Genomic DNA, 12,868 nt, shown 5'->3' with positions numbered 1-12,868 from the left:
TAAATTATGATATTACAAGAGTAAGGATAACTTTTACAATTTTGTGGAACATGACTGTCCTAAACAGAGTAATCTAAGACCTTAAAATTGTAAACATTTGTGTTTACACTTATAAGGACCCAATTTACTTTGCTAATGTCCCTAGTTACCTAAATATTGTACTAGAAGTCATTCTCTTTGTAAATGACAATATTACAACATTAAGGATGTGTTTTACAATCTTGTGGAACATAACTATCCATAAAAGAGTAATAAGAGACCTTAATATTGTAAATAGCCGAGTTTAATGACAATATTACAACATTAAGGATGTGTTTTACAATCTTGTGGAACAAAACTATCCATAAAAGAGAAATACGAGACCTTAATATTGTAAACATCCGAGTTTACAAGTGTAAGGACCTAGTTTACGTTTCGAAGGTTCCCCCTTACCCTACAATTGTACTACATGCATTCATCTTTGTAAATTATGATATTACAAGAGTAATGATAACTTTTACAATCTTGTGGAACATGACTGTTCTAAATAGAGTAATCTAAGACCTTAAAATTGTAAACATTTGTGTTTACACTTATAAGGACCCAATTTACTTTCCTAATGTCCCTAGTTACCTTAATATTGTACTAGACGTCATTCTCTTTGTAAATGACAATATTACAACATTAAGGATGTGTTTTACAATCTTCTAGAGCATAACTATCCATAAAAGAGTAATACGAGACCTTAATATTGTAAACCCTCATTTTACTTGAATAAGGACCCAATTTACATCCTTATGATCCGGAGTTACCAATTCCTTATAATGTGGATCCATATCCTTATAAATAAGTATTTACAACATTATGGATTAGGTGAACCCTAATGTTGTAATCCTTGTTCAAAAACTTGTAAATCGCTACTCAAATCTTGTAACTTATAAGTTTTAGGATCCTTTTACAATGTTATGGTACTCTCATATCCAAACTACTGTAAATCACTATCTAATCATATGCCAATTGCCAAACAGAAAAGGCATAATTGCATGACCCTTGTGCAATTGCATTTTCAAAAAGTGAAAACTTGGTAACTTGTATAACCGGTAACCAATTTTTTAAAAATTTTAAAAATATCATAAAGGACAAATGGTGCATCAGTGCACCTGGTGCACTATAGAAGGTGCCAAAAAGTAGGCAATAAGAAATCCCTAATTGGGTAAAATATTCTTGGCGGCAACAATATAGGATAACAACTCCTTGAGGCTATCTTCAATCTTTGCATGTCTCGCCACCTAGCGAGAATGGTGGCACCATCTCCAGCTTCTTACCAAATATATCTCGAGCTTTAACTCCTAAGTTTTCAATAAAATACAATATAATTTATGATAAGATAAGTTTGTCCAGTTTTATCAATCAATTTAAATATCTATCAAAATATAAGATTGACCTAAACGTGCACACTGCCATGCAAATAATATGGGTTCTTATATATATATATATATATATATATATAGTTATAATTTAAATATTAAATCTTCAAAATATATAATTTTATAAATATGGAATTTCACATCTTATGACAACAATGAGGGACCCAAAAACAATTAGAGCTCTAGACTAGTCTGTCGTCATCTAGTTCATGCGTGTGTGATTATGAACATGTACTCTATACTCACTCATTCATGTGTTGGTTAAAGATCGAGTAACGCGAGTATACTGCATCAATATGTACACGTGTGGTTGCAAGTAGTGTTTGTACATATGAGAGATTCAATGTATTTTCACTTTTGTTTGTCTAAAAATTACGAAATGTTGTATTTTACTGACAGAGTTTTTGGAAGTCAGTGAGTGACTTGATAGTTCTGAGAAAACAAAAGATTTGAGATTGTATTGTGATATTTTATATTGAGTTTATCATGATAATACATGATTTTGTGTGCTCTAAATAAGGGGGTGTGTAATGTTAATTATGTGAAAATGATATGTGTTACTTGTTGTGGTTTACTCATATGAGTTGTAAAAAGCTTACTGAGTTTGTCATTGATGGCCTGGTACACTACAGGTGAGGGAATCAAGGATATGAGCAAGAGGCTTCTTGTATAGTTTTGCAAGGTGTGTTTTGTTTCCACTGCTAATAACTGAAAGAGTTCTGATGCAATAATAGGCTCAAAATGAGTAATTATGTAATATATTGAAGTTTTAATTTATTATGTAATGTTGTAATGTAATATACTATGAAGTATGAGTCTATATTAACATTGTAAGTTTAGAATGGTTATTATGTACTGAAAGAGAAGTAAAAAGGTTGTGGTGCATGTGATAACAAACTGTTGTCTATTAACTCTAAAGACGACGATTTTTTGTGAAAAAACTGTCATGTATTATCTGTAAAACTGACAGTGATTTTACATTTTTTTTTTCTTCCAATTATTTTATAAAACGATTTTAACTAGAAAAACAACCACAATGCTTTATGAGCAATAAATTCAGGTCCAAATCTGCTATTACCCACATATATATACTCAAAAATTGTTGAATATTCAATAGCATAGTTTTCCAATCTTGATTCCTACTATATCCATACAAAATACCATATCCATAGCATTAACCTATACTTATAAATAGAGGAACTAAATGTGGTTGCTCACAAATATTGCCCATTCAATGCGAACTTCTGCTGGACCTTCAATGTCCGCACCATGGCACTGCAGATGCACATCAAAAACGAAAAAACAAATTAAACCCTATAAGTTTGGAGAGAAACTGAAGAAAAAGTTAAAAACGTATAACAAACAAAACCTAGAATAATTACCTGGGTAGTGGAAGAACTGCACTAAACAAGAAGATCAATGAATAAAGAAAGACCCTTCTCTGATAAATAAAAGGAAAATTAAAAGATGAACATAAAAAATCACTTTGACAAACAGAAGGCTATAGCTAGCTCCTAAATCGATGGTTGCTGCCAAAAACTTGATTGGAAAGAGAGAAGTCAACCTGGCTGATTATCACTAACTCTCCAAACTGAATATCGTGTTGCCGCTCTTGTAATCCATATTCTTCCCTGTAATCCTAAAGGCCAAAAAACATTAGCAGAAGTACAAATCACAATACAATCACAACTAGCTCTAATTATCGCAAATCTAAAATTTCAATATGGAATTTGTAATTTCCTTTGTCCTTACTTAGCCAACTAAAACTATATGGTCAAAAGATGATACCCCTCTTATTTTGATATCTCTGCTATAGGTATCAAATCATTTTGGATTTTCTTCTGAGCAAAGCTAATCTGAAAGTGAATACAGTCTAACCACATCAATTAAAATTATCAAATATAAAGAGACTAACAACAAACAGTATCCAATCATAATGATTTTTTCCATGGATGACTAGTGTCACGGGATGAGCGAGCGGCGCGGCGGAAGCGAAACACACATTTCGCCACTTAAAGCACACCCGTGCGGCCCAAGATCCCTTCGGATCCCAGTCAGCCTTCTCTCACTTCATGATATTCATGACTCTCACAACTCCGCGAGAGGTTCACCTTCAAGTGTCGTCTCCCACTAGACAACGAGTCACACTTCCTTGTGACAACACAATCACTCTGCATCCGGCAACGAACCCTCCATGCCCATACATCAAGCATTGCATAAGACACGTCAACTGCATCGATCACGTCGCATGCTTTACTCATGTATCGCTTATGTTTAAGTCAAGACATAGCGATCCAACACACCATCGGTACCCATACTTATGTCGGTCATTCCTTTAGCGTCCATGATAGCCCACATCCTCAAGCTATACACACAAGTTGTTATACTTGCATGTCGCCCAAGCTTTGGCGACATATGTATTCCGAATGTCCTACCTAACCATCTATGCATTGCATGAGGTCGCAACCCATGCGTACCGGTATCCAAATATCTTCCTTCAATATTAGACAAGGCCGAACCCAAGCTAAGTCCATCGAGTATTGTCAAATGTCTCGCTAGCCGATGGCATAACGAATGTCATATGTTGACCTCACTCTTTCCAACGATGCACAATACGAACGGCCCCTCTGGTTCGTACTATCCTCGGGAATTCCTTTCCCTCGGAGACACAAATTATCCTTTAACAATCTTATGTCTGCCCTTATGGCTACCTCCAATGTCATAAGGATGCTCACTTAGTGCCACAAGGGTGTAAGCACCAGGGGTGGTGGAGAGCATGACACCATATCACCCCATATATAGCATTTTATGCATTTAGCCTTCTGCCAAGAGGGAACATCACCTATGCACGAGGAGTCATAATTAGGCATAACTCCTTCGTGCGAACTCCGAATGGCGAATCGTCAGTTGCGTTGTCTGCGTCTCAACATCACGAACGTCCTGGTATTCTTAGCTTCTTTAGGTTCCTCCAGTAACCTTCTAAAATACCCAAAATACCCTTCACAAGTGCAACCCAACCAACACCAACCATTCTAGCTCTTAAGCTCTCGCCCTTCCACACTTAGACTACCTCATAAGCGCATAGATGTCCCAATGGAGTCACAGTGGCACTTGTCTATGTGTGACCCGTGACACTAGGGAGACCTAGAATTCCGCGTTCGCCCTTACATACACAGGACAGCTGACCAGCCACTCTACCCTCCGCGTTGCTAGTTATAATTAAACTCTCCCGAGTGCTCTCCAACATGCATGTTAGATTTTCAACCAGGATATCCAAATAATCTATCGTTTCGATTCCGTAAGGCCCCCAAGTCGTAGAGCAGCTCCCGCTTGTTACACTCATAGTTCTTCTCACAGTTACTCTTGATCATTTTAATCATCGACATGAATTTTATGTCCTGAGATTCGAGCCTTTAATATTTTTCCTAGACTTTTGTTTTAGCTTTCTTTTTCAGCACATAACGATTTGCATCCGTGGAGAAAACTTGGGTACTTTCGTTTCGTACGAGAAAAGGGAAGCATGGGGTTATTCCAGCTTCAATATGTTTTTGAGCTGCAACAATTAAATTACGGAGACCTTCTATTATTTCACCACGAGGTCTATATTTGACCTCAATGAACTGGCGGTCAGCTGGTGGAGGATAAATTTCTTCTAGGGGTTTTAGGACAGTAACCATAGATGACTTTAGTATTCTAAGATTTGGTCATCCATTGGTAGAGTTATGGCAAGATTCTTGGTGATGATGAGAGATATGGCTCTGAAACAGCAGAAGGAGCAAGAAGACTGTGTAAGGTGGGAGGAAGGGCAAATTTCTTTTTTCTTTTTCTTGTTTGGTTTTTGGTTGAGAATCACCTCCAAAATAAATAGAGCACGTAATGCAAGGAAAACCAAAAAAAGAAAAAAAGAAAAAAAGGAAACTTGTATGGTCGAAGCCCATAAGGAGTTTGGAAAGCTAGGTTATAAAAAGTAAGAAAAAGAAATAATATTAATAAAAGGGGAATGTAGGAGGAGATTTTGCGTGTGGAGAATCAGCTACCAAAATAAAAAGGGAGTGAAGCCTAGGGGATTTGCCTTTACAAGTACCACATAGAATAAGAAGAATTAGACGACTTAAGGAAAAAGCACCTCCTCCTCCTCGTTGAGATAGAGATACTGTCCAGAACCCTAAATCAAATCCGATCAGCTGTCTCATAAAATAAAACCCCAGCAGAGCTCTCCTTTCCTTCCTTTGACTTTGATCGATGGCGGTCTTTATTGCTGGCGATCTTCGTTTCTGTGAATACGGCGGTGGTATGGCTGATTGTGTGAATGACCGTGGGCAACAGGTTACTCTGCGCGCTGTCGAAAGCAGCGGTGGTGACATGACGAGCAACGCAGAGTATATAATACTGGTGGTTGATCGTAGGTTACGGCGCTTACCTTCGATTGACCAGGGATGAGGTTGATCGCAGGTTTCCTTGTATCATTGTCTACACACCAGACACCGTGCCTGAAGAGGATACGATCTCCTTGGTAAGGAGGATGAAGGAGCAGTTGGATCTCCCAGTATTAGCCATTGCCGACAGTAGTCCACGGTCGGTGAAGAATTTCTCTCTTTTCGTAGCAGGAGGATGCGACATAAAGTGGTTGGGACTCCGGCCTAGTGATGTGGTGGCGTTAAAAATGCATCCACGGTGTATGCAGTCCATGAATAGCAAGGATCTTAAGCTAGCGCAACGTCTGTTGGAAAAAGATGCAATCGTGAAGGAACGTCCACAATGGGTTGAGGAGCTGACGCTAATGGTCGAGACCCGCCGCAAAGTAGAAGTTGACGCATTGTCCCCTTTAGGGAGGAGCTTCTTGTCCAACGTTTATTTTCCAAACAAGATGGGAGAGCAGGATTGGATATGACTCACTCACTAGTACTCATATATGGCTATAGCTACCTTAATTATTGCTAGGTATCTTCTAAATTATTCTGTTTGGCATGCTCAATATACTATTTGTTTTTCTTTTTCTGGATGATGATGGTGATGATGATGATGATGCATATTGTTTGCTAATTCCTCTTTTATTTTTCTTTCTAGATTTGGGTTTGATTTGATGCATTTATATATAATCAATCGACACTTCAATTCAGATATAGGAAATGTTTCTGCTATTACTATGATTCCTGAATTTCGTTTTTCACTCTTTAAATTATATGAGTGAATTTTGAATGGAATGCGTTTGGAGAGATGAATTTTGTTGGAGATCATATGGCAAGCATGGGTCACCAGCTGGAATTTTGTTGAAAATATATTCTGCTACTGAGAGAACGACCACAAACCCTAGAGAGGGTGGGACTCCAAATCCCTCATCAACGATATTTCTTCCGATCCCAAACCCAGTTGGATTCCTCTTCTTCTGTTATTTTCGCTCTTCCCTTTCTTCTAAAGATGAGAGCGAATATGAGTGTGTAATACAGAAATATTCATTCAGAAATATAGTGGAAGCTGTTGGGCGAATGATCACAAAACTGAAGAATAGGAAAACAGAGAATTAGACAAACTGATTTTATTAACTTCTTCGATACAACAGTAGCCTATAACCTTGGCTATTTATAATAAGACACAACTCTTGAATTAATTCCAAGAGATACAGATACAACTTTTCATATAGTCAAGAGATACAACTCTTCATAAGAAACTTGTAAGAAAATATACAACTAATAATTTTATTTTCTGAATTTAAACTATAGACGATGCATTATTTTTAACAGAAGCTCACCTTACAGTGGATGTACTCTTACAGAAATACTTATTAAACACTATTGATAACTCTCCAGATTCCAACTCTTCAAAGTGGTAAAGGCTCAACTAACACAGACTGGATCAGCCGAGAGCCTTGTTCTTGAATGATCACAAAACTGAAGAATTAGACAAGTACTGAGATTTACAAACAGAGAATTAGACAAGTACTGATTTTATTAACTTCTTCGATACAACAGCAGCCTATAACATTGGCTATTTATAATTACGTTTACACCATTACATAATAAGACACAACTTTTGGACACAACTCAACTCTTGATATCTAAAAAATACAACTTCTCATATAGTCAAGAGATACAACTCATCATAAGAAACCTATAAGAAAAGATAAAACTAATAATTTTATTTTCTAAATTTAAACTGTAGATGATGCAATAGTGCTTTCAACAGAAGCTCACCTTACAATGGATGTATTCTTACAGAATGCTTATTAAACACTACCGATGACTCTCTAGATTGCAACTCTTCAAAGTGGTAAAGGCTCAACTAGCACAGACTGGATCAGCTGAGAGCCTTGTTCTTGATCACCAAATCCATCTCCAGCTTGGTAAAGGCTGTGCGCCATTCGCGCAATATTTGTGGCAATGTTGTTGATGAATGGTGAGAGAAAAGGCAATTGTTGTGGGGTTCTCAAGCATGTCCCATTTATTTTCTTCCACGCATTGTCTATCATGCCCTTAATCTTCGCCTCAGCTATATCTTCAGAAGCATTCATCTCTCGCATGTAACATATGATTGCTGAAGGAGCATCGCCTCTCTCTTGTTCAGCCTGTTAACCAATTCATTAATTAATTAAACTATGGAAGTAGGCTGTAAAAACTAATAAAACACTATAGCAATTTGGTTAGATTTCGCCGTGTTTCATTAAGAAGAAGAATTAATAAAGAAAGAAAAGTTACAGTGGAAGTTCCCAAATCATTGGTGAGCCGAACTATCAGAGATATGTTATGCACAAGATCTTCATTCTTGTGCAGAAAATCAGCAATCTCTTTGATTCCGTCACGATGGGTTGTGGAGAAAAATGTATGAACCATAAGGACTGAAACTGATGATGAAATGCATCCATTACTGAGGTATTCTTCAAGGGATGGTGTGTAGCTCCTGCTGTACCACTCTGCCTCTACTAATAATGCTTTACAGAAATCTGCCCACTAAGAGTCGAACAAATAATTTCAAGTTCAACCATAAAATATATATGTAAAGGTACATCAAATTAAACAAAACAACAAAGCGAAAAAAAAACAGGGGGAAAGGCCTAGCTAGGCTACCGCTTTGCTCAAATGAGGTAATGCTAGATTCCAACCACTCTCCTCCTCAATTTCATGAGCAAATTCACAAGTAGTGTTGTAGAGCACTTGGAAACAGGTCTTCATACACTCTGGAAGCTGCTCGGTTGCCCCAACATCCCACCTAAATTTAAGGCAATTTTAATTTATAAGAATTTTAGACATTACTTATGAAACTAACCCCAATTTAATACTGCTGCAATGCAAAGGTACCTGTCGACCGCGTTGGTGAAGATCTTTAGTTCTTCCAATGAGCCATAAATGTCATAAACGTCGTCTATTATCAGAATCAAGTTGATGACTTTACTAAGCAAAATTCTAAAAGATGTGTAGCCAGGATGGAAATTTAATCCTACAGCAAACATGAAGCACTCCACCGGTCTATCTCTTGCAAAGTTCAAGTGTTCTTTGAGGCCCAGATTGTTCCACCACCTTTAATGACACATCGATCAGAACCCAAAGCAACAAGTTATCAAATTTTCAACATAATATTATTTCATTTTCCAAAAAGAAGATAAACGATTTTTTCACTTTTACTTACATGGATACTTCCCTTAGATCTTTTTGCAGTGCTGCTTGAACCATGTTAAAGTTGAGTTTAGCCAATTCAAGTAATAAAACGGTGTTGGCGTGATTGTCTTTCTCATAGGCTTGTATGTGCGATTTGACATTAAACCACCCTACTCTTCGATGTGATGAAAGCTCCAAAGCATGGACCACTTGCCTGGCAAGGTTATTGTCCAGATTCCAGACTTTGGAACCTCTGAGAGCTACCGTAGAGGAAGCTTTCGCCTCATGTAAGATCCTTTCGCCTTCAAAAGCCAGGTTTGAGGCCTCCAAAAGTTCAAGCATGCCTTTGACATCCCAAAAATTGCTTTCCTTTAATGCACCCTTCTCATCCATGAAGCCACCAAAAACACCTACACGTACGTAGAGATATGTGTTTTCACCCCATACATTAATATTAAGGCAATTTGAAAAGTTAAATAACATGAAATAAGATAGTGTTATGGGAGTTGTTTACAAATACGTGCACGCAAACGTATGATTGCTGACCACTTCTATAATATAAGTGAGTCCCACGTACATTGATAGAGGTGATCAGCAAAGCAATCAATAAATAAAGTAAAGCAAAAGACCCACAATTGTAGTGTTTTGGAACAATTGATCTCCCATGAAAAAGGTTCTAGGTTCAAGTCCTAGCATACATGTGTGAGTTTAGTATGTTATGGTCATTCGTAATAGAAAATATCCTTAAAACTAAATAAATTAATAAGATACAAATAACATCATTGTACATTTTATTTACCTTGTGATACTTTATAGCCATGCTGCCTGAGGATCTTAAAGTGCAACGCAGTAGCATAAAGGTTCTCTGTTATGTAGGGGTTGCTATTTTCAACAGTGTCTAGGGCTTCCTTGATTTCCTTTTCAAAGTGGTTCGTGAGGCCTAGTTTTCCAATGCTGTCAATCAGCTCCAACTGAGCTGTCAAATCTTCAGTTTCAACAAACATCATATTCTTCACATCTTCTATTAGATTCTCAGACTGCCTTGAATAATCATCTCCCTGCACACTCAGTTAATTAATGTGTCATTCTTTTAGTAAAAATCTAATAAAATTATTAATATATCAAAAAAAGTTAATTAGGACAAAGAGAACTCACAATGTATTTGTTGTTCAGAGATTCAAGAAAACCATTTTTCCAAATATTTGGCTTGTAATTGGCAGATCGTCTTTGGCGCTCATCAGCTTGAAAATTTGTTTTAGAATCCATAATGGAAACTTGGTGTTTGTAAATTGTAGGGGTTTTGTTTGTATATTGTATGATTTTCCTGATATTGCCCATTCTCTTTGGAGGGGTTTATATAGGCAAAGGTGTGTTTAATTTTCACAAACTGTTCATATAGCCTCGCTTTCACTCGAAAACTGAGAAAATTCGAAACTCAACTAATTTGTACATGCATTAGTAATGCATTTTTGGTATTTAACATATGTTTGATGATTTGATCGTACCACAATGAAATGAACACATCTTTCAGGCATGCAGTGGAATTAATTGTGGCTTCGTCGGTGGCAGGCAACAATCTTTGTTCTTGTGGTACGTATTTGTTGTGGGAGACTATTGTTGGGTAAAATTTTACATGCATTAAGTGGCTGGTCAAGAAGCTTCGTCGGTGGCAGACAACAATCTTATTCATGGGTATATTCCGTTTATGTCAAGGATATCACTGTCATTTGGCCCAAAAACCATTGGGCTCTAAGGGGTATAACATACAACCCAAATAAAAGCCCAGTGCAAAGGCCACTAAGAGCCCCAAAAAATTTGAACACCCAATATCGAAAAGGTTTTGATTTTCGCACTCCTATTTTGTTCACTTACACTCTTTTTGATTTTTCAATACCGTTTACTATAACATACAAATTACAGTAACTTCAAATTTCTGGGATTAACTCTCAGAGAGATCGAAGAGAGTTTTAAAACTTTATATTAAAAAGATGAAGAGTAAATGTTGGAAGGCTTTTTAAGAGATGCATTAGTTACAATTTCTCATTATAAAAATGTAAAGGACACATGATTTGGATTAGTGAAATACAATGCAGAGCAAGCCCTTCAGGGATGTTTGTCAAATAAGCTTATTTGAGATATCTATATATATATATATATATATATATATTCATACATGAACTAATCTGCATACCAAACCGAAACCGAAAACTCATGAACTAATTGTACAAAAGCCACTGCCCAACTAGCAAAAGCATGCAGGAGATAAAACCATATAGCTTCTTTTTTTCATCCAACGACTGCAGGCCTCATTGATCTACAGATTAACATAAAATCCAATGTCAATAACAAGTAAGCAAACCAAATTCAACAAGTAGCAGTGTCACATCACATATATATAATTCAATATTCATTGAGTTTCGAAGGTAGGAGAAGGCCTTAGGCCTATTGACATTTGAGTCTGAAACTGATTAGAGAAAGAGTCAAAGTTCATAAGTGACTTCCGAATTATCCCAATAGAAAACTCTCCTACTAGTCCTATGCCTGTTTTCAACCTTAGGCAAAGTTGCAGAACATTCTCAATAAGACACAGCTAAATTAATGTGTCAAAAGCAACTTCAGCAATGCCGGTGGCAAGTCTTGACAATACAAAACAAAAACTTTATGGCAGGAGCAAACACCAAGGAAGACAAATGCGTTTTGTGTTCGAAGTTCATGTATCACCAATTATCTGCGGCACCATGTCGTTGGAGTAGGAACTGGTTCTAGTATCTTTGATCAGGCTCCATGGCTTTCAATCTTTGGCCAGCCATTGTTTACTTATTGAGCACAGGAAGTGCATTAGCATGTAATGCCTGCAAAAAAATTACCATAAAGACATGAATATAGTATGTTGAACAAAAAGGCACACTGCACTGCACGTAATTTTGGCCAAGTTATGTGACCTGTGATAGTCATGGAAACATTGCAGCAGAGAGGCTCTTACTTACCCCAGGCCTCCTGCTTCACATGTTTTTCTGACTAATATGGAAAACTAAGGTCCAGTATCAGATCTGAAAACAGTTTTTCATTTTGGAAAACTCAAAATCCTTTTTCGAAAACGAAGGTCTAGTAGCAGGAAGTTGAATCAATCATTTATGAAGTTAATTAAAATATTTAATACTAATTATTCACTAAAGAAATAATAATTAAAACATAATTAATAATGAAAGTAATTAAATAACTCTAAGATATTATTTAATTACAACAAAGACTATTTATTGACCTAAGGAACTAATGCTATATTTTAAAAAAGCAAAATGATACAAGTGTAAATTTCAAATAGTATAGCCGGGGGGGCTATACTGTTAAAAAATTAGGAAAATCCGAGGCTATACTATTTTTGGAAAAAAAATTGTGGTATCCTCCTGAATACTTTATAATGGTATAGCCGCATGGCTATACTATTTAATAAAAAAATATTATAAAAAAGGACCCTCCTAGTTGCATTAGTTTATATTCTATAGATATTAATTTGGTATAGCCGCATGGCTATACGATTTAATAAAAAAATATTATAAAAAAGGACCCTCCTATTTGACAAATTACAACTTAAAAGTTCGGCCTCTATATAATATTTTAATATAATTTATATAATTTATTTAATATATATTATTATTCAATAATATGTTATAATTATGTGTATAATACGTGAATTTTGTGTGTATTATTGAAACTTTTCTAAAAATATGTACATATATGTTCAATACGAGTTTTGTATGTTTGCTTTTCAAAAAAAACGTGAATTTAACAGAGTCTTTAAGACGTGTACAAAACACAGATGTATTATTGAAATATAGGTCATACATGTATAATATAGTGTTAAACGTGAAATTA

The 12,868-nt window shown here is 36.1% G+C and overlaps 2 protein-coding genes across 2 annotated transcripts; one reads left to right on the top strand and one right to left on the bottom strand.

The window, feature by feature from the left end:
• The first annotated feature begins 5,648 nt into the window (after window positions 1–5,648).
• On the top strand, window positions 5,649–6,297 carry LOC117625216 (DNA topoisomerase 6 subunit A-like). The gene is made up of 2 exons (XM_034356825.1): window positions 5,649–5,785; window positions 5,841–6,297. Exons 1-2 carry the CDS (start codon window positions 5,649–5,651, stop codon window positions 6,295–6,297), a joined length of 594 nt encoding a protein of 197 aa, XP_034212716.1.
• A 1,335-nt stretch (window positions 6,298–7,632) lies between these two features.
• On the bottom strand, window positions 7,633–10,261 carry LOC117625783 ((E,E)-alpha-farnesene synthase-like). Its single transcript, XM_034357341.1, has 7 exons — window positions 10,151–10,261; window positions 9,795–10,053; window positions 9,027–9,405; window positions 8,699–8,917; window positions 8,468–8,609; window positions 8,099–8,350; window positions 7,633–7,968 (listed from the first exon to the last, which is right to left on the bottom strand). The coding sequence occupies exons 1-7, from the start codon at window positions 10,259–10,261 to the stop codon at window positions 7,666–7,668; spliced, it is 1,665 nt and encodes a 554-aa protein (XP_034213232.1). The 3' UTR covers window positions 7,633–7,665.
• Between the last annotated feature and the right edge of the window lie 2,607 nt (window positions 10,262–12,868).

The sequence above is a fragment of the Prunus dulcis genome, chromosome 4, assembly GCF_902201215.1.
Source record: "Prunus dulcis chromosome 4, ALMONDv2, whole genome shotgun sequence".
Lineage (NCBI taxonomy): Eukaryota > Viridiplantae > Streptophyta > Magnoliopsida > Rosales > Rosaceae > Prunus > Prunus dulcis.
Note: the sequence above shows the minus strand (reverse complement) of the source record. Positions and strands in the feature narration are given on the sequence as shown.

Coding starts and splice junctions, on each gene's coding strand:
- LOC117625216 (XM_034356825.1), top strand. CDS start 5,649: ATGGCGGTCTTTATTGCTGGCGATCTTCGTTTCTGTGAATACGGCGGT. Junction 5,786..5,840: donor GACATGACGAGCAACGCAGA/GTATATAATACT, acceptor TCGATTGACCAG/GGATGAGGTTGATCGCAGGT.
- LOC117625783 (XM_034357341.1), bottom strand. CDS start 10,261: ATGGATTCTAAAACAAATTTTCAAGCTGATGAGCGCCAAAGACGATCT. Junction 8,610..8,698: donor TTCACCAACGCGGTCGACAG/GTACCTTTGCAT, acceptor CCTTAAATTTAG/GTGGGATGTTGGGGCAACCG. Junction 8,351..8,467: donor TACCTCATTTGAGCAAAGCG/GTAGCCTAGCTA, acceptor TTCGACTCTTAG/TGGGCAGATTTCTGTAAAGC.